Source organism: Haliotis asinina, chromosome 2 (genome assembly GCF_037392515.1).
Source record: "Haliotis asinina isolate JCU_RB_2024 chromosome 2, JCU_Hal_asi_v2, whole genome shotgun sequence".
Taxonomy (NCBI): Eukaryota; Metazoa; Mollusca; class Gastropoda; order Lepetellida; family Haliotidae; genus Haliotis; species Haliotis asinina.
In genome coordinates, this window is record NC_090281.1 from 38,166,664 (window position 1) to 38,185,192 (window position 18,529).

At 39.6% G+C, this 18,529-nt stretch overlaps 1 protein-coding gene across 1 annotated transcript; it reads right to left on the reverse strand.

Annotated features, from left to right (window-relative positions):
* Positions 1-6,182: 6,182 nt before the first annotated feature.
* Positions 6,183-16,518, reverse strand: LOC137271794 (uncharacterized). Its single transcript, XM_067804195.1, has 2 exons — positions 15,901-16,518; positions 6,183-6,272 (listed from the first exon to the last, which is right to left on the reverse strand). Exons 1-2 carry the CDS (start codon positions 16,516-16,518, stop codon positions 6,183-6,185), a joined length of 708 nt encoding a protein of 235 aa, XP_067660296.1.
* Between the last annotated feature and the right edge of the window lie 2,011 nt (positions 16,519-18,529).

Below are 18,529 nucleotides of genomic sequence, written 5' to 3' on the forward strand. Positions count from 1 at the left end.
ACTTACGGTACCTTTGCTGCCTGCATGGACCCTAGTTGGATTTACAACATCCCTTCAGCTGTCAGCAATTTAGTCACATCTAATTAAAAATACACATATACTACGATTAAGAACAGTGGAAAGTTTAAATTTACTGTAAATGCTTTTGGACTTACGTACCCTCTCAGGAGGACAATAATTTTACAATACTTCAACCCCCTTCGAGGGTACAGCCACCAACAATTCAAGTTACTAATCCAAACTTCCAATAATTAAAATACATCTATTTACACAACATAACATTCAAAATTCCACCAAAAAATCAATCTCTTTTAAAAAACCAATAATTAAATATGAATTAACGCTAGTAAAAAGATCCTTCATTGTTTTAACTGTAAAATACTTATCCCTTGTGATGGAGAATTCAACACAGTCAAGTAGGATATGCTTCACCGTGGTTCTCTCATCACAAGGGATACAAAACGGAGGATCCTCACCTTTTAAAAGGTGCACATGAGTATATCTAGTATGGCCAATACGACATCGTCTTAAAATAACTTCTTCAAATCTGGACTGACAACCCAAGTAAGTGTAACCAATATACGGTTTTATTTCATGTAATTTATTGATACCTACTTGGGTGTCCCACTCCTACTGCATCAGATCACGGATGTAAGTTCTAATGCTAGCTTTATAATCAGAGTATGGAATAAGAAGTGGTGTCACAGATTTGTTGAGTGCTGCCTTGGCAGCAAGATCGGCCATTGCGTTACCGGAAATACCTACGTGGCTGGGTAACCAACAAAAGACGATGTCGTATTGGCCAGTGGCAAGAGTATTATACAATTTAATAATTTCAATTAAAAGTGGATGTTTACAAGAAATATTTTTAATAGCCTGAAGGCAAGAAAGAGAGTCTGAATAGATTATATATTGTTTACGTTTAGGGTGTCTTTGAATATATTTAAGAGCTGTTAGTATGGCGTTAGCTTCTGCTGTAAAAATAGAACTGTTATCTGGTAATCGAGAAGATATTGTTCTGGATCCAATGACAGTGGCACAAGCCACAGCGCCACCGCCCTTGGACCCATCTGTAAATAAGGATTTATAATTGCTATATTTATGTTTCAGTTGGTTATATTCTTGTTTATACTGTAATTCATTCGTTTCTGATTTTTTAAGTGATGTTAGTGTTAGGTCAACTTGTGGCCTAACCAACTGCCAAGGAGGAGAAGAAAGAAGACGGGAAGGAGCTATATGGTCCAGCTCAATGCTAGAAGAAGCAAGAAATGGCTTAATTCTGACCCCAAGAGGCGGAAGAAGGGAAGACTTTTTGTTATGCAAATCTTCATAGGGAGGATTAAAAACACAATTAAATGCGGGGTTAGACTCATTAGAAGCTAATTTTGTAATGTATTGTAAAGATAGTTTGATACGACGTAAGTTGAGAGAAGGCTCATCAGCTTCGACGTATAGACTGTCGATAGGAGAGGTTCTAAAAGAACCAAGACAAAGTCTTAGGCCTTGGTGGTGCACAGGATCAAGTAGTTTTAGGTTGCTTTGACAAGCGCCACCATAGACGATGGAGCCGTAATCAAGTTTAGATCGGATCAGTGATCTATATAAGTGGAGAAGGGTAGATTGATCCCCTCCCCATTTTGAATTTGAAACTACCTTTAATAAATCGAGTGCCTTCAGGCATTTGGCTTTAAGGGATTTAATATGCGGCAAAAAGGTCAAATGTGAGTCGAAAATAAGTCCCAAGAACTTGGCCTCCTTGACGACTTTGATTGCGGTACCACTGAGAAACAGTTCTGGTTCTTTATGGGGTTTGTATTTACGACAGAAGTGTATACAATCAGTTTTTGATTTAGAAAATTTGAAGCCGTTTTCAAGACACCATTTATCAATTTTGTTTAAACACAGCTGCAGTTGCCGTTCAATAGTATACATATTCTTACCGCGGCAAGAAATATTAAAAACATCCACAAATAAATATCCATCTATTAAATCGCTTAAAACTTTAGATAAACTGTTGATCTTGACGCTAAAACATTTGATAGACTGTTAATTGTAATACTAAAGAGTGTGACAGACAAAATACTGCCTTGTGGAACACCCTGATCCTGATTATAATGATCAGACAGGGTAGAACCCACACGGACTTGAAATTGCCTGTTATTTAAAAAATTAGCAATGAATTAAGGCAAACGACCTCGCAAACCGAAATCATGTAAATCTCTCAGTATGCCATATTTCCAGGTTGTGTCATATGCCTTCTCAAGATCAAAAAAGATAGACACAGCATGTTGTTTATTAATCTGTACGTTTATAACAAATGATTCCAGTCGCACTAAGTGATCGACAGTACTTCTGTTTTTACGGAAACCACATTGTATATCTGTGATAAGATTATTAGTTTCCAAGTACCAAACAAGTCGATTATTTATCATGCGTTCCATGGTCTTGCAAACACAGCTAGTTAATGAAATCGGACGATAATTGGATGGATCCGTATGATCACGTCCAGGTTTAGGTATTGGTACTACTATGGCATCACGCCATGAAGAAGGAAATTTCCCGGATGTCCAAATATCATCAAATAGTGATAAGAGCGTCTCTAAACAGGATTCTGGTAAGTGCTTCAGGAGTTGATAATGTATGTTATCAGCTCCAGTAGCAGTATCATGAGCTTGATCAAGAGCAGTATGGAGTTCATGAATAGAAAATGTTTCATTATAATCTTCCCCATTATCAGAATTGAAATTAATAGTTTTCTTTTCTTGTTGTTTTTGATATTGCTGAAATTTTGGTACATAATTTGAAGAGGAAGAGTGTTTAGAAAGGGTTTCTCCCAGTTTATTAGCAATATCTGATTTAGCAGTAAGTAATTGATCTCCATGTTTAAGATGATGGACAGTAGATTTAGTACCTTTACCTTTCATTTTCTGCACCATGTTCCATACCTTGGACATGGGTGTCCGAGAATTTATTTTGGATACATAATGTTGCCAAGATTGGCGTTTGTTCTGTTTAAAAGTACGCCGCGCTTTAGCATTTAAAATCTTAAATTTATTGAAATTATGCACCATAGGATGGCGACGGAAATAATGTTTTGCTTTTTTCCTTGCCTTCCTGGCTTGTTTGCAGTCAACGTTGAACCATGGTTTTCTTATGTGTGGAACTACAGAGGAGTTTGGTATACACTCATCAGCTATGGAATTTAGTTCATCAGAAAAGCATTTAATAGCATCAGGAACGTCAATAAAACGTTCAGGTTTAAGTTTTTCAGCACACAGTGTTTCATACAAAGCCCAGTTAGCCTTTTTAAAATTTCGTCGTGATGATGGAGGAACATCGGATGGAGTTACGGTTTTTAATATAGTAGGAAAATGGTCACTTCCACAGAGGTCATCGTGGACTGACCATTCAAATTCATTTAGTAGTTCTGAATTTGTCAATGACAAGTCAAGAGCAGAATAGGTCCCTGTCCCAGGGTGTAAATATGTGTTGGAACCATCATTATAAATACATAAATCATTGTCAGAACAAAAGTCCTCCAACAATTTACCTTTAGTGTTTGTAGTTACACTACCCCAGAGTGGGTTGTGTCCATTTAAATCTCCCATTATAATACAAGGCTTCGGGAGTTGGTCATATAGAGCTTGAAGATCGGTTTTGGCAAACACTGAAGACGGTGAAATATAGAGAGAGCATAGTGTAAACGCTACATGTAAAGTAATTCTCACAGCAACAGCCTGCATATTAGTATTAAGTGGAACAGGGCTTTGAATAACGTTTTGTCTGACTAGAATGGATGATCCGCCAGTGGCCCTATCACCTGGAGGTGAAAAACAATGATATGCATTAAAATGACGAAGGTCAAATATATCTGTTTGTTTTAAATATGTCTCTTGGAGACATATCGCTGAAGGTGTGAAATCTTGGACTAATAGCTGTAATTCATGTACATTAGTCCTTAATCCTCTGCAGTTCCACTGTACAATATTATTGGAATAAACTATCTTTTGGGGGGATTTATTGGGGATCTACCCCGCACTCTTTTGGAGGGCGACAAGCTATGTGCCCTAGAATGGACGTTTTCAGAAACGTCCATGTCTTCAAGAGACCCATACTTATTAAACAATTGAACTTTATTTTGTGACCCTTTAGGAGGTCTGCCACTTTGTTGTTTTGAAGCATCAGGCTTTGGCTTCGGTTTACTTTTCACTGTTTGTTGAGTATCAGCTGTTGATTGAGACTTTGAATGTGACTGAGATGATGATGATTTGTGATCAGAAGACGACTTAGAGGTACTAGGAAGTGATTCCTCAGTCTGTGATGATATAGCAGGGTACAAAGGCTGTGGAGAATCACAGTTTACCCAAGTCAAGGTAGTTTGGCAGCCTGTGGTTGATGTTGTTTTAGAGCTAGAACCCGATGATGTTTTTGCTATTGTAGCATAACTTTCTGGAAGATCAGATCTCTTTACCAGTTTTTTGGCCTCAGAAAAAGAGATATTGTGTGTGAATTTTATTTTATTGATCTCCATTTGTTCTTTCCAAATTGGACACTGTTTAGAAAATGAAGAATGGTCGCCTGAGCAATTGGTGCATTTTTTATAATCACTGTCACAATCTTCTGTTGTGTGTGTCTTCTCACCACAGTGAGCACACACAACAGACAATGTGCAAGTATTCACACCGTGTCCATATTTCTGACATTTAAAACATCTTAACGGGTTGGGGATGTAGGTATCAACTGGAATATTACAGTAGCCTGCCTTCACTGATTTGGGAGCATTAGGACATGAAAAGGTAAACAGATACGTGTTCGTTTTGATGGTTTCGTTGTTTCTGCGAGTTGAAAAGCGCTTGACGTAGAGTACACCTTGATCCTTCATTTCCGATCCTATATCAAGTTCCGACATATCATCAAACAATCGGTCGCGATCTCTAACGATACCTTTGCTGGAGTTCAAGGTTTTGTGTGCAGAGACCGTGACCGGAATGCCCACGAAAGATTTGATGTTAAGCAAATTTGTTGCTTGTTGCTTTTTCCCGCACTCTACTAGTAGGCCACCTGAACGTAAGCGTCTTATGTTGTTCACGTCCCCTGCAATACCCTGAATACCCTTGGATACAGCAAAGGGGTTCAACTTCAACGGTGTCTTGTCTGGAGTCTCGATCACGATGAAACGCGGCCAATACTCGATCGATGCAGACGGTCTATGGTCACTATCAACAGGGTCAATATCAAGTGGACGTTTTGGTTTTTTTGTTGGATTTTCATAAGCCATGGTTAGTTTATTTTGGTTCATCATCCGAGCTCCCCACCCACCACGGAGTATCACAAGGACAATGCTAAAAACAAGCGGGCCTCCAGCTTGCAGCACCAAGGATACCCGGATGATATACTCCAGCAGAAGAATTAAAAGATTAATAATTCCACCAGATTGGCCCATGAGCCACCGCCTTCTGGCATAGGACTCTAGGCAAATTACAGAACAACATATTTCAAAATCAAAAATGTTCTAGATAAAAAAACCAAGTCCAAAGTTACAACAATTCCAAATGACATGTGTGCATTGATAAATATAAAAAGTACTTCATGCACAGGGCTTGGCATGACCAGCCGATTGGTCGAACCGGGCCCATTCGACCACCCGTCTAGGCGAAGTCAGGGCCAAAGTGGTGTATTGAGCAACAGGAACACGGTTACAGGTCCCTATTGCCCTCAACCACCAGGATCCCCTCCTCCGCCGACACAGGGACGCAACCCACGGCAAACGGGTTGGTGGACCAAATATCCCCCCGGGTCCACTACGGGGGTGTCGGCGAGCTCTTAGCATTACCCAGCACCCACCACGAGGAGGTGGCTCGCCACGGGTGCCTGCAAGTCGAAGTCGAGTTTTTTAGGCGGTTGTTTTATAATAATTTTAGTCAACCGAGCGTACCGTACTGCTCATCTGGAAACCACTAATGCATGGTATGCATCGTTAATGATTGATTTTCCCTCAGACATAATACATATTAATGGAAATATATAATTTTTATTATAAAATAATATGAAGGTCGTTTCTGGGGCAACCCCCACTGGGTATACTCACATGTTATTATTTTTTATTCCTGGCTAAGGCATTTTTTTACCAGCTTCAACTCTTTTTTTTGGTTTTTCTTCTTGGTGGCTTGCATCACTGGCTCCTAGTGCAGCTGGCTGTCCGCAGGTGGTGGTAACCCCATCAGCTCCTCCTCCGGAATCTTGGCTATCTCTTCCTGGACAGCATCCATCTTCTACAATATTATTATTTGTTTTATTAAATTTACAATCTTTTGTCGTGATGATCGCTGCTGTCACAGGGGCTAGGTACATGCCGTATTTGTGATACAAAGCACAAATGAGGTAGTTCAAGACAATATCAATAAAGGGGTCCTTCTCTAAGTCCTCTCACAAATAGAGTTGATGTTCCGGTGGGATTGGTAAAAAGTGCGACGCTATGCCATTGTAAATCTGGGTAATAGTAGAACCTATAACTTTTGTCATCTTGGCCCCGAGTTGTGTCTCATACCTAGCGTATAATTTATTTATTTCCTCGTCTGACATTTTCTGAATTTTGTCAGCAGTGAGGTCTTCTCCTAAATATTGTTTTGCCTTACCACCCACAACTAGTGTTACAAGTCTGTCTCTCTGTTTGTTGTCCTTTTGTTCCTCTGCAACTAACATCTGCTCTAGTAATTCTTCAAACTCCATTTTATAATATAGTACTCTAGTGTTTATTTTTTAAACAAGTGAGTGAGTTAATATTTAACATCACATCGGCAATATTGCAGCCCTATCTTGATGAGAACATTCTTGAAAAAGAAATTTATGTACATGGTAAAAACCTGTCAACGAAAGACAGTAAAACAACTAGAGTATCACTATAAGAATTAAAACTAGCGTGAAAAGTTAAAACTAATATCACTATTCAGACAATACAATATAAAAACAGGCTATAGATCACCAACAACTGAAGGTAGATCACCATACTAGACGCCATGGGGACTTACAGTACTTCTGCTACCTGCATGGTCCCTAGCTGGATTTAATCCATCCCTCAGCTGCTGGCGACTGTATGCCAGATTAGCCACAAATTAAAATGACAGAAATACTACGGGTAAAAAAAGGAAGATAAATTTGACTTCAAATGTTTAGGGACTTACGTACCCTCTCAGGAGGACAATAATTTTACAGTACTTCAACCCCATTAAACATTCGTTATTGAACAATGGTTTATGAACCTGTGGAACTGCAAAGGACTTGGAAATAGTTTGGTCAGCAATGCCATTCAGTATATCAGTAAACAGTTGTATCGGAACTTCACTTGTCGCAAAACATCATGCTTTATGTGACCGGTACATAGTTTTTCATACAATAACCAGTCAGCCCTGGCGAAGTTTCTTCTGGATAAAGGTGGGTCTTCACCAGGTTTTGAGAATGGTGGGGAAGTGATCACTCCCACATAGGTCGTCATTATATAAAATGGGGTCCGAAAGAGATAAATCCAGGGAAGAATATATTCCGGTAGCTGAATGTAGATATGTAGCTGCATCACCATTAAAATACATAAATTATTATCTGAAATGAATTCTTCAATAATTTTACCTTTATGACTTGTTTCTGTACCTCCCCAAAGCGGGTTGTGGCCATTGAGGTCACCCATGATTATAAATGGCTTTGGATGCTGATCACATAGATTTTGAAGATCCGATTGTTGAATGCTAGAAGAGGGAGGTATGTATAAACTGCATAGAGTCAATGCAAATGTGCATGGTTAGGCGAACAGCTACAGCTTGAAGATTCATATGAAGCGGGACAGGGCTATGCATTATGTCCTGCTGTACCAAAACGGATGCAGCTCCTGTTGCTTTATCTCCTGGAGGAGGGAAAGAATGATAATTGCTGTACTGTCTTAAATCAAAAGTATCCGTATTTTTAAGATAGGTCGCTTGAAGACATAATGCTGACAGTTTTAAGTCCTGTAGTAATAAGTGGATCTCGTTTAAGTTATTCTTCAGTCCTCTGCAATTCCATTGTATGAGATTAAGATTTTGATTCATGGCAGTTCTGCTGGGGTTCTCTCCTGTGGACATGTTGAGGAAGAACCCATATCTTTGTGCTGTGAAGATGGAGACACCTCCATCTCAAGGGGTTCAAACTAGTTACGAACTTGCACAGTGACATGTTCTTCAACAGATACGGTTTTCCCTCCAGAGGAGCGGGTTTTAGAAGATTTTATACGGTTAAGGCGTTTTTGCTGTGCTTTTGACGTTGTAAGTATGTTCCTCAACATCAACATTTGTTTGCTCAGTTTCTGGCTGAATCACAGTTTGAGAGGCAGATGATGTTACAGTAGACTGGCAGTCAGAAGGAGTACAAGAAGAAACAGCTTTTACTGGTTTAACAGATTTTATCCAAGTCAGTTCATTCTGGAAAGCAATAGAGACTGTTTTGAGTTTTCCAGAGACAACAGCTGAGTAGTTAACAGTCGGAGATATTTCAGATTCGATCTGGATTGTAACTTGCTGTTTAGCTTCAACAAAGGAAATATTACTCTGATGTTTCAATTTGATTTTGACGAGGATACATGGTTACCACTGCAATTTGCAGATTTAGACATTTAGACAATGTTGAGCATTACAACAGGATGTAGAACCGTGTCCGAACTTTTAACAGTTATAACACCGGAGTGGATTTGGGATACATACCTCCACTCCAATATTGAAATAAGCAGCCTTTATGGATTTAGGCACAGTACTTAACGCAAATGTAAACAGGCAGGTGTTGCTTGATTCAGTGGTACCATTCTGTTTCTTTACGGAAAAGCGCTTGACTGAAGTAACATTTTGACTTCTCAGTTCAGAAACTATTTCCTCTTCAGACATATCTGCTAAGCACCAAGCTCTGTCCCCAACAATGCCTCTGCTAGAATTCAGTGTTTTGTGTGGCGAGACGACAACATTTGCAAACTTGTGCTGTTGTAGTAAATTAATTGACTGCTGCCGACGCAAACACTCCACAAGAGACATGAAATATTCTTTACTTCTCCACATATAGCCTGAATTGTTTTTGATATCACAAACGGATTGACTTCTCCATTTGCAGACGTAATGACTATAAACTTAGACCAAGTTTCTTGTTGCAGTGAAACTGGAACATGATGGATATAGTAAAGTTCAACACCACTGCTCCCCACCGAGTGTCAACAAGGACACTGTTTCATTGCAGCAGATATCCGGCAGGCAAACACTAGGGATACAGCGGTGTTATACTCTCATAAATACGACATAAATAGCTATATTTGTCTACCAAATATAATGTTATGCTGGTTGGGTTTGGAGACATACATAATTTACAGGTCGACATCACCGAATTGGCCCATGAGCCACCGCCTTCTGGCATAAGACTCTATGCAATTTAATCCATGCATAATCTTTACATTTCAAATCAAAAGGACCAATACCCAATAAGTTAAATGTGCAAAAATAAATTCTATGCACAGGGCATGCTGATTGACCAGCCAGTTCTACCACCCATCTAGGTGAAGTCGGGGCCAAAGTGGTATGTTAGGCAAAAGGAGCACAGTTCCAGGCCCCTGTTGCCCTCAGCCACCAGGATCCCTTTCTCCGACACAGGGCCGCAACCCACGGAAAACGAGTTGGTGGACCGAATATTCCCCCGGGTCCACAACGGGGGTGTTGGCGAGCTGTTGGCATTACCCACCACGAGGAGGTGGCTCGCCAGGGGTACTTTATTTTCAGAAAATAACATCCAACATACGCTAATTACATAGAGATAAGGGCTAGGTTACACACGACACGGCATCTTAAAATAACTAAAACATTGCTAAAAATTACTAAAATTTACTAAAATGTTATTAAAAAGTAGGGCAGGCCATTACTAAAAATTTACTAATCTATTACTTGGTAATCCATTGGTTGGTCGATTTTCAACACGAGCTTTGCATGTTTAGTTTCAGCATGCTGGTTTTTTTAAATTTTTGTGTCAGCACCCAGATCTGTGATTTGCGTGCTGGCCAGAGAAGGTTAGGTACGTAGGCGATCTAGCGACTGATCAAGCGAGCTTGAGGTGAAGGGATCGAGCCCATCTGTGACCGGATGTAAAAGCTTTGGAGTCAGCTTTGTGTGCAGACTCTTTCTTTGCACTTAAAAGAACCCATGAATCCGTTGGTAGATGACCAAATGGCGGCCACATGAATACATGCAAACACCTAATTGCAGGTACAGCAACGTGCGGTAAACTTGGACAAAGGGCTGGGACTATGAGACTTTTGACAGGCATTTAGAAATTGGTGAATATATAAGACGAGTATATGGATGACAATGTTTTCCTTGTTATTGTTATGTATATTTATTGGTACGCATGTATCCCTCTCTATATAGTCTTTTTTTGCACTCCTGTCATTAATCAGCTGAAGAAGTGGCAAGAAAAGGCTGTAGTAGTACTTTTTGTTTTGGTTTCTATTTATTTTTATTTTCTTTTGTCATTTGAAACAGACCCATTGTGTGAACGAATGCTGGCTTCATTCCTGCAGCTTGAAAGGATTGTGAATGCAATTAACTTTTATTTTGTTTACGTCTAACTGGACAGAGTATGTTGGGAAAACCTGGAAAGTCATTCTGTCAAAAGTTACCATGACCTAGATCAGCTCAGAAACGTACATACATGTATGAACGACGTTTCATTTTCGATTTTAATATCTTTGGTCCCGAGAGTTCGGTGGCATTAAATAATTGTTTTATAATTATAGCTAGGGTAATGGAAAGTTAGAACGTTCTATATCTAGGTGATAGCACCGCTTTACAAACCGGTGTAAGTGGCATTTCTAAGTTTTCGACATGTTGCAACACTGTATGCTTTGCGTAGTTGAATTTGTAAACGGGACGCATATTAAGGTGAGGTTGCTTATTTGTTTGAAATCATGTTGTATTGGCTGGATTTTGGACGATAACTATACAATACTGTTATTCAGTAATAACCTGTTTAATGACTTTGAATGAAACTATCATTTCGATTATGACAGGAGTGAGTGAGTGAGTTCGTAGTTAATGTCACATCGGCAATATTCCAGCCATATTGTGACGAGAACATGTTTGATATTGAAATGAAATGTGCATATACTATAAAAACCTGTCGTCAAAGGACAGTACAATAACTAGAATATCAAAGTTATCATTTAAAACTAGTGTAGAAAGTTAAAACTAATATCACTATTTGGACAATACAACATAAAACACGGGCTATATATCACCAACATCTGAAGGTAGATCACCATACTAGGGACCGTGGGGACTTACTGTACATTTGCTTCCTGCATGGACCCTAGCTGGATTTACATCATCCCTTCAGTTGCTAGCAATTTAGGAAATCTAGCCATATATTAAAAAGACACATATTCTACGATTAAAAATATGGACAGTTTGAATTGACTTTGAATGTTTGTGGACTTAAGTACCCTCTCAGGAGGACATTAATTTTACAGTACTTTAACCCCCCTCGAGGATGCAGCCACTAACAAGCACAGTCACGAATTTAAACTTCCAGTACTAAAATATTTATCTATTTACAAGTCATTTAACAAATCTAATTCTTTTAAAAATTGAATGATTAAATGAGAACTTATATTATTATAAAGATCCTTCATTGTTCGTGATTTGAAATACGTATCCCTTGTGATGGAATATTCGACACAGTCAAGCAAGACATGCTTGACCGTGATTATTTCATCACAAGGGATGCAGAACGGAGGATCCTCACCTTTCAATAGGTATTCATGAGTATATCTCGTGTGGCCAATACGACATCGCCGCATGATGACCTCTTCAAATCTGGACTGACAACCCAAGTAGGTATAACCAACAGAAGGTTTTATTGCATGTAATTTATTTATGCCCACTTGGGTGTCCCACTTCTTCTGCATCAGATCACGGATATACGATCTAATGGTAGCTTTATAATCAGTGTAAGGAATAAGAAGTGGTGTCTTGGCAGCAAGATCAGCCATCGTGTTACCAGAAATGCCAACGTGACTGGGTAAGCAACAAAAGACGATGTCGTATTGGCCAGTAGCAAGTTCATTATGCAATTCAATAATTTCAATTAAAAGTGGATGTTTGCAAGCAGTGTTTTTAATAGCCTGAAGGCAAGAAAGAAAGTCCGAATAGATTACATACTGGTTATGTTTTGGATGTCCTTGAATATATTTGAGAGCCGTTAATATGGCGTTAGCTTCAGCTGTGAAAATAGAGCTGTTGTCGGGCAATCTAGAAGATATTGTTCTGGATCCAATGACAGTGGCACAAGCCACTGCGCCACCGTCCTTGGACCCATCTGTAAATATGGATTTATAACTGCTATATTTATGTTTTATTTGATTATATTCTTGTTTGTATTGTAATTCATTAGTGTCTGATTTTTTAAATGTAGTTAATGTTAGGTCAACTTGTGGCCTAACCAACTGCCAAGGAGGAGAAGAAAGAAGACAGGAAGGAGCTATATTATCCAGCTCAATGCCGGTGGCAGAAATAAGTGGTTTAATTCTTAAACTAGGAGGCGGAACAAGAGAAGATTTCTTATTGTATAAATCCTCATACAGAGGATTGAAGACACAGTTATATGCAGGATTTGACTTATTCGAATGCAGTTTTGTTATATCCTGTAAAGCTAATTTTATACGTCGCTGTTCAAGAGATGGTTCATCAGCCTCGACATACAGGCTATCAACAGGTGAAGTTCGAAAGGAAAGTCTTAGACCTTGATGATGGACTGAATCTAACATTCTTAGGCTGCTTTTGCAGGCTCCACCATACACAGTGGAGCCGTAATCAATTTTCGAGCGAACCAGTGACCGATACAGGTGTAGGAGGGTAGACTGATCCCCTCCCCACTTGGAACTGGAAACAACTTTTAATAGATCTAGTGCCTTCAAGCATTTATTTTTTAGGTATTTAATGTGTGGAAGAAACGTTACATGGGAGTCAAAACGTATACCCAAGAACTTTGCCTCCTTTACAACTTTGATGGGAGTGTTATTTAAAAATATTTCAGGGTCTTTATGTGGTTTGTATATGCGACAGAAATGTATACAATTAGTTTTGGATTTAGAAAATTTAAAACCGTTTTCGAGACACCATTTATTTTTTTTAGTTAAACATAACTGCTGTTGTCGTTCAACAGTATGCATATTTTTTCCACGACAAGAAATATTAAAATCATCCACAAAGAGTGATCCATCAATTGAATCATTTAAAACCTTTGATAGACTGTTAATTGTAATACTAAAGAGTGTGACAGACAAAATACTGCCTTGTGGGACGCCCTGGTCCTGAGTATAATGATCACACAGGGTAGAACCCACGCGTACCTGAAATTGTCTGTCAGTTAAAAACTCGGATATAAACTGAGGCAAACGACCCCGTAAACCAAAATCATGTAAATCTTTTAAAATGCCATGCTTCCATGTCGTATCATAAGCATTTTCTAAATCAAAAAAGATTGACACTGCATGCTGCTTGTTAATGATGGCGTTCTTAACAAATGATTCCAATCGAATTAAAAGATCTATGGTACTGCGATTTTTACGAAAACCACATTGTATATTTGCGATTAAATTATTTGACTCTAAGTACCAAGTTAGTCGGTTATTGACCATATGTTCCATGGTTTTGCAAACGCAGCTAGTCAAGGAAATAGGCCTATACTTAGAGGGATCTTTATAGTCACGGCCAGGTTTAGGTATGGGTACAATAATGGCATTACGCCGGGATGGAGGAAATTTACGAGATGTCCAAATATCATCAAAAATATTCAATAGTGTCTCTAAACATTATTCAGGTAAGTGTTTCAAGAGTTGATAATGAATCAGCTCCTGTAGCAGTATCGTGAGATTGTTCAAGAGCAGTATGAAGCTCATGAATAGAAAATATTTCATTATAATCTTCTCCATTATCTGAATGAAAATTGATTTTGTTCTTTTCCTGCTGTTTTTGATATTTTTTAAATTTGGGAACATAATTAGACGAGGAAGAGTGTTGGGCAAGAGTTTCTCCCAGTTTGTTTGCAATATCAGATTTATCTGTTCCCCAGTTTTGAGATGATGTATGGTTGATTTGGTACCTTTACCTTTTATTCTCTGGATCATGTTCCATACCTTGGACATCGGCGTTCGCGAATTTATTTTCGAAACATATTTTTGCCAAGACTGGCGTTTGTTTTGCTTAAATGTGCGCCTTGCTTTAGCATTTAACACTTTATATTTATTTAAATTATGCACCATTGGGTGGCGGCGGAAATAATGTTCAGCTTTTTTCCGTGCTTTCCTAGCTTGTTTACATTCATTAGTAAACCATGGTTTACGTATGTGTGGATTTATAGAGGACTTAGGAATACATTCATCGGCTATTTTGTTGAGCTCATCAGAGAATAATTGGACTGAATCAGGAACATCAATAAAACGATCAGGAATTAATTTGTCCTTGCAAAGTAGTTTGAACAAAGGCCAGTTAGCTTTACTGAAGTTCCATCTTGACGATGGAGGGATATCACCTGGAGCTATTGCCTGAAGAATGGGCGGAAAATGATCACTGCCACATAGATCATTGTGAACTGACCATTCGAATTCATTTAAGAGATCTGCATCAGTGAGTGACAAATCAAGAGAAGAATATGTACCTGTACCAGGATGTAAGTACGTTTTCGAATTATTGTTGAAAAGACATAGTTCATTGTTTGAAAGAAAATCTTCTAATATCCTCCCATTTCTGTTTGTATCAGAACTACCCCAAAGTGGATTATGGCCGTTAAAGTCACCCATAATGATACATGGCTTAGGGAGCTGGTCATAAAGAGCCTGAATATCTGTCTGTTGTAGAGTAAAAGACGGTGATACATAAATTGAGCACAAAGTGAAAACAATATTCAAAGTCAGCCTGACAGCAACAGCTTGAAGTAGTGTATTCAGGGGGACAGGGCTATGTATAACACCCTGCCTCACCAAAATTGAAGAACCTCCTGTAGCTCTAGGTCCTGGAGGAGAAAAATAATTATAAGAATCATATTGCCTTATATCCATAAGGTCAGTGTCTCTACAATAGGTTTCTTGCAAGCAAAATGCCGATGGTTTGAAGTCCTGTATCAGTAACTGTAAATCATTGAAATTGTTCCTTAGTCCTCTACCATTCCACTGGATGATGTTAGTTTAGCGGCTCATGGAGGTTCAATTGGAGTTCGTGATTTGGAGTGGGGTCTAGCTCCACTAACTGGGAGTCACGGATTGACCTCCATCTCTAAAGGTTCAAATTGGTTGTGAACCGTGATAGGGGAAGACTCTGAGGAAGGCACCTCCAAATGCTGGATGGTTCTGGCCCTTTTGGATTGTTTCTTTTCCTTTTTGCCATTTTTTGAAGATTTACTCTGACTCTGTGATTTCTCCTCTGCGATACATTGTGCTGCTGAAGATAAATCTACCGACGGCAGTGATGTTACAGCCTCTGTCTGAGAAGTTGATGTAGATACATCAATCAGAACCCGAGAAGTCTGAATAGTGTCACTGATTATGACTTGTTGATTGACCCAAGATATGGATGTTTGACATGATTTTGATGTCATAGGAGGTCTGGAAACAAGAGCTCGAGAAGAGACTGCATTTGAGTATAAATTTGATGAAGTGGTAGAAAGGGATACCAACTTTCTTGCAGAAGAATACGAGATATTGTTAGTGTGTTTGATATGTTGAATGTTTGTCTCGCGTTCATAAAAAGGACAGGATTTAGATGAGGCTAAGTGGTCTCCATCACCGTTAGCACACTTAATGCCATTCGTACACTCAGAAAGTTCGTGTGCACTACCACAACGGGAACATACCGAGCTGTTGCGGCAGAACTTGGCCCCATGACCAAATGTTTGACATTTGAAACATCGGAGAGGAGACGGAACATACACCTCCACCCCAATGTTGAAATATCCAGCTTTTACAGATTTTGGAAGGACGGAATGTGAAAACGTGAACAAATACGTATTGAGCCTGATTGTTGTGACATCGTCTTTCTGTTTTGAAAATCGCATTACAGCGATGACCCCTTGATTGTGAAGCTCAGTAACAATGTCCTCCTCAGTCATGTCAGAAAGACAATGAGCCCTATCTCTGACAATGCCTCTACAGGAATCCAGAGTTTTGTGTACAGAGGCAACAACGGGAGCATTCACAAACTGTTTTAATTTCAACAGATTGTCCGATTGTTGCTTACGCGCACATTCCACCAACAGAGAGCCATTTCGAAGTCGCGTTACATTCTTAACTTCTCCACAGACACCGTGAATGCCCTTGGAAATAGCAAAGGGGTTCAGCTTGAGAGGGTTTTCATCAGCAGATGAGATGACAATAAATCTCGGCCACGAGTCAACTAAGCCTTCATCAGATGACGAAGATTCAACATACCGGCGTTTATTCTTCGATGAACCAGAAGGATTGGAGGTAGCCATTATGTAGGAAAAGTGTTCGACAACCCTGCTCCCCACCCACCATGGAGTGTCAACGAGGACGGTGTTACAGCGGAAACCAGTCTGTTCCACCAGGGCTACAGGGATGTTATACTCCAGCCAATAAAAACTTGAAAAGCTGTTAAATCAAACAGATCAAATGCCAGGCTGGTTCGCCCTCGACACATTTCTGAAGAAATATTGCCAGATTGGCCCATGAGCCACTGCCTTCTGGCATGGGACTCTAGGCAAATTAGTACACAAAAAATTGTACATTGAAAGCCAAAAAAGCCAAGATCATATAATCAAAGTACTACGTGCAAAAGTATTCACCATGCACAGGGCTTGGCGTGACCAGCCGATTGATTGAATTGGGCCTATTCAACCTCCCGTCTAGGTGAAGTTAGGGCCAAAGTGGTGTGTTGAGCAACAGGAACACGGTTGCAGGCCCCTGTTACCCTCAACCACCAGGATCCCCTCCTCCACCGACACAGGGCGGCAACCCACGGCTAACAGATTGGTTGACCAAATATGCCCCCGGGTCCACAACGGGGGGTTGGCGAGCACTTAGCGTTACCCAGCACCCACCACGAGGAGGTGGCTCGCCACGGGTGCCTCAAGAACTCTGAAACATGTTCAGGTCCCAGTGCGCTTGACGGTCCCTGTGGAGGTTCATAATCCATTTGAACCTTTACACATGGATATCACTCCGCAGATTAGTGAGCGGAGTAGAAACTGTCCCAGATCTCCTGTAGAACCTCCATGAGTTCTCAAAATATAATACAGTGGAACTGTAGAGGCATACGGAATAATTTTAGTGATTTACAGCTTTTAATTCAAGACTTTAAACCATCAGCAATATGTTTACAGGAAACATACCTCAAATCCACAGATAATTTTGATTTAAGGCACTACAATGCCTACATCTGTTTCTCCCCTCCAGGTGCTAGGGCTACTGGGGGGTCCTCTATTTTGGTGAATCATGGAACTATCCACAGCACTGTTCCTCTCAATACCCCTCTTCAGGCAGTTGCAGTGCGTGTTACTCTGCATAATGTTGTCACATTGTGTTCATTGTATATTCCGCCATCATCGTCTCTGCAGCAATCTGAACTTCAGATGCTTTATGATCAACTCCTAAAACCTTGCATTATCATGGGAGATTTAAATTTTCATAATCCGCTTTGGGGTAGCAATAGCACCAACACAACAGGAAAGATTCTTCTGGATTTCTTCACCAATTCTGATTTATGTATTTTCAATGATAATTCAAACACATATCTTCACCCTGCAACTGGCTCATACTCCTCTCTAGATTTAACAGTTGCGGATACCAGATTATACAATGAATTTGAATGGTCAGTCCAGGATCTTTGTGGAAGTGATCATTTTCCCACTATACTCACAGCCATAAACCCAAGTGATGCTGCACCGTCGTCTAGGTGGAACTTTGACAAGGCAGATTGGTCATTATTTGAGAACTTATGCACACACAGATATCCGAAATCTTTTTAAATGCGTCTGATCCTATTCAGCTGTTTTCTGGTGAATTAAATATGATTGCTGATTATTGTATTCCCAAATCCTCTATGGTTCCACACATTTGTAAACCATGGTTTACCATTGACTGCAAACAAGCTCGAAAGGCTAGGAAAAAGGCAGAAAAATATTTTCGCCGGCATCCAACAGTCCATAATTTAAACCAATTTAAAATTTCAAACGCCAAGGCTCGTCGTACATTTAAACAGCATAAACGAGAGTCGTGGCAAAACTATGTTTCCAAAATAACCTCACGAACACCTATTTCTAAGGTATGGAATATGGTGAAGAAGATTAAAGGTAAAGGTTCCAAATGTAGTGTACACCATCTTAAAGAGGGAGACAATGTTTTAACAGAAAAATCTGATATTGCTAACAAGTTAGGTGAAACATTAGCTAAACATTCCTCCTCATCCAATTATCCACCAACCTTTCAGAAGTTTAATAATCAGCAAGAAAAAAAGTCAATTAATTT

Excerpts from the sequence above, each read along its gene's own strand:
- LOC137271794 (XM_067804195.1), bottom strand. The coding sequence starts at position 16,518 with ATGGCTACCTCCAATCCTTCTGGTTCATCGAAGAATAAACGCCGGTAT. Across the intron at positions 6,273-15,900 it reads AGTTCTGCCGCAACAGCTCG|AAGATGGATGCTGTCCAGGA; the intron begins GTATGTTCCCGT and ends ATAATATTGTAG.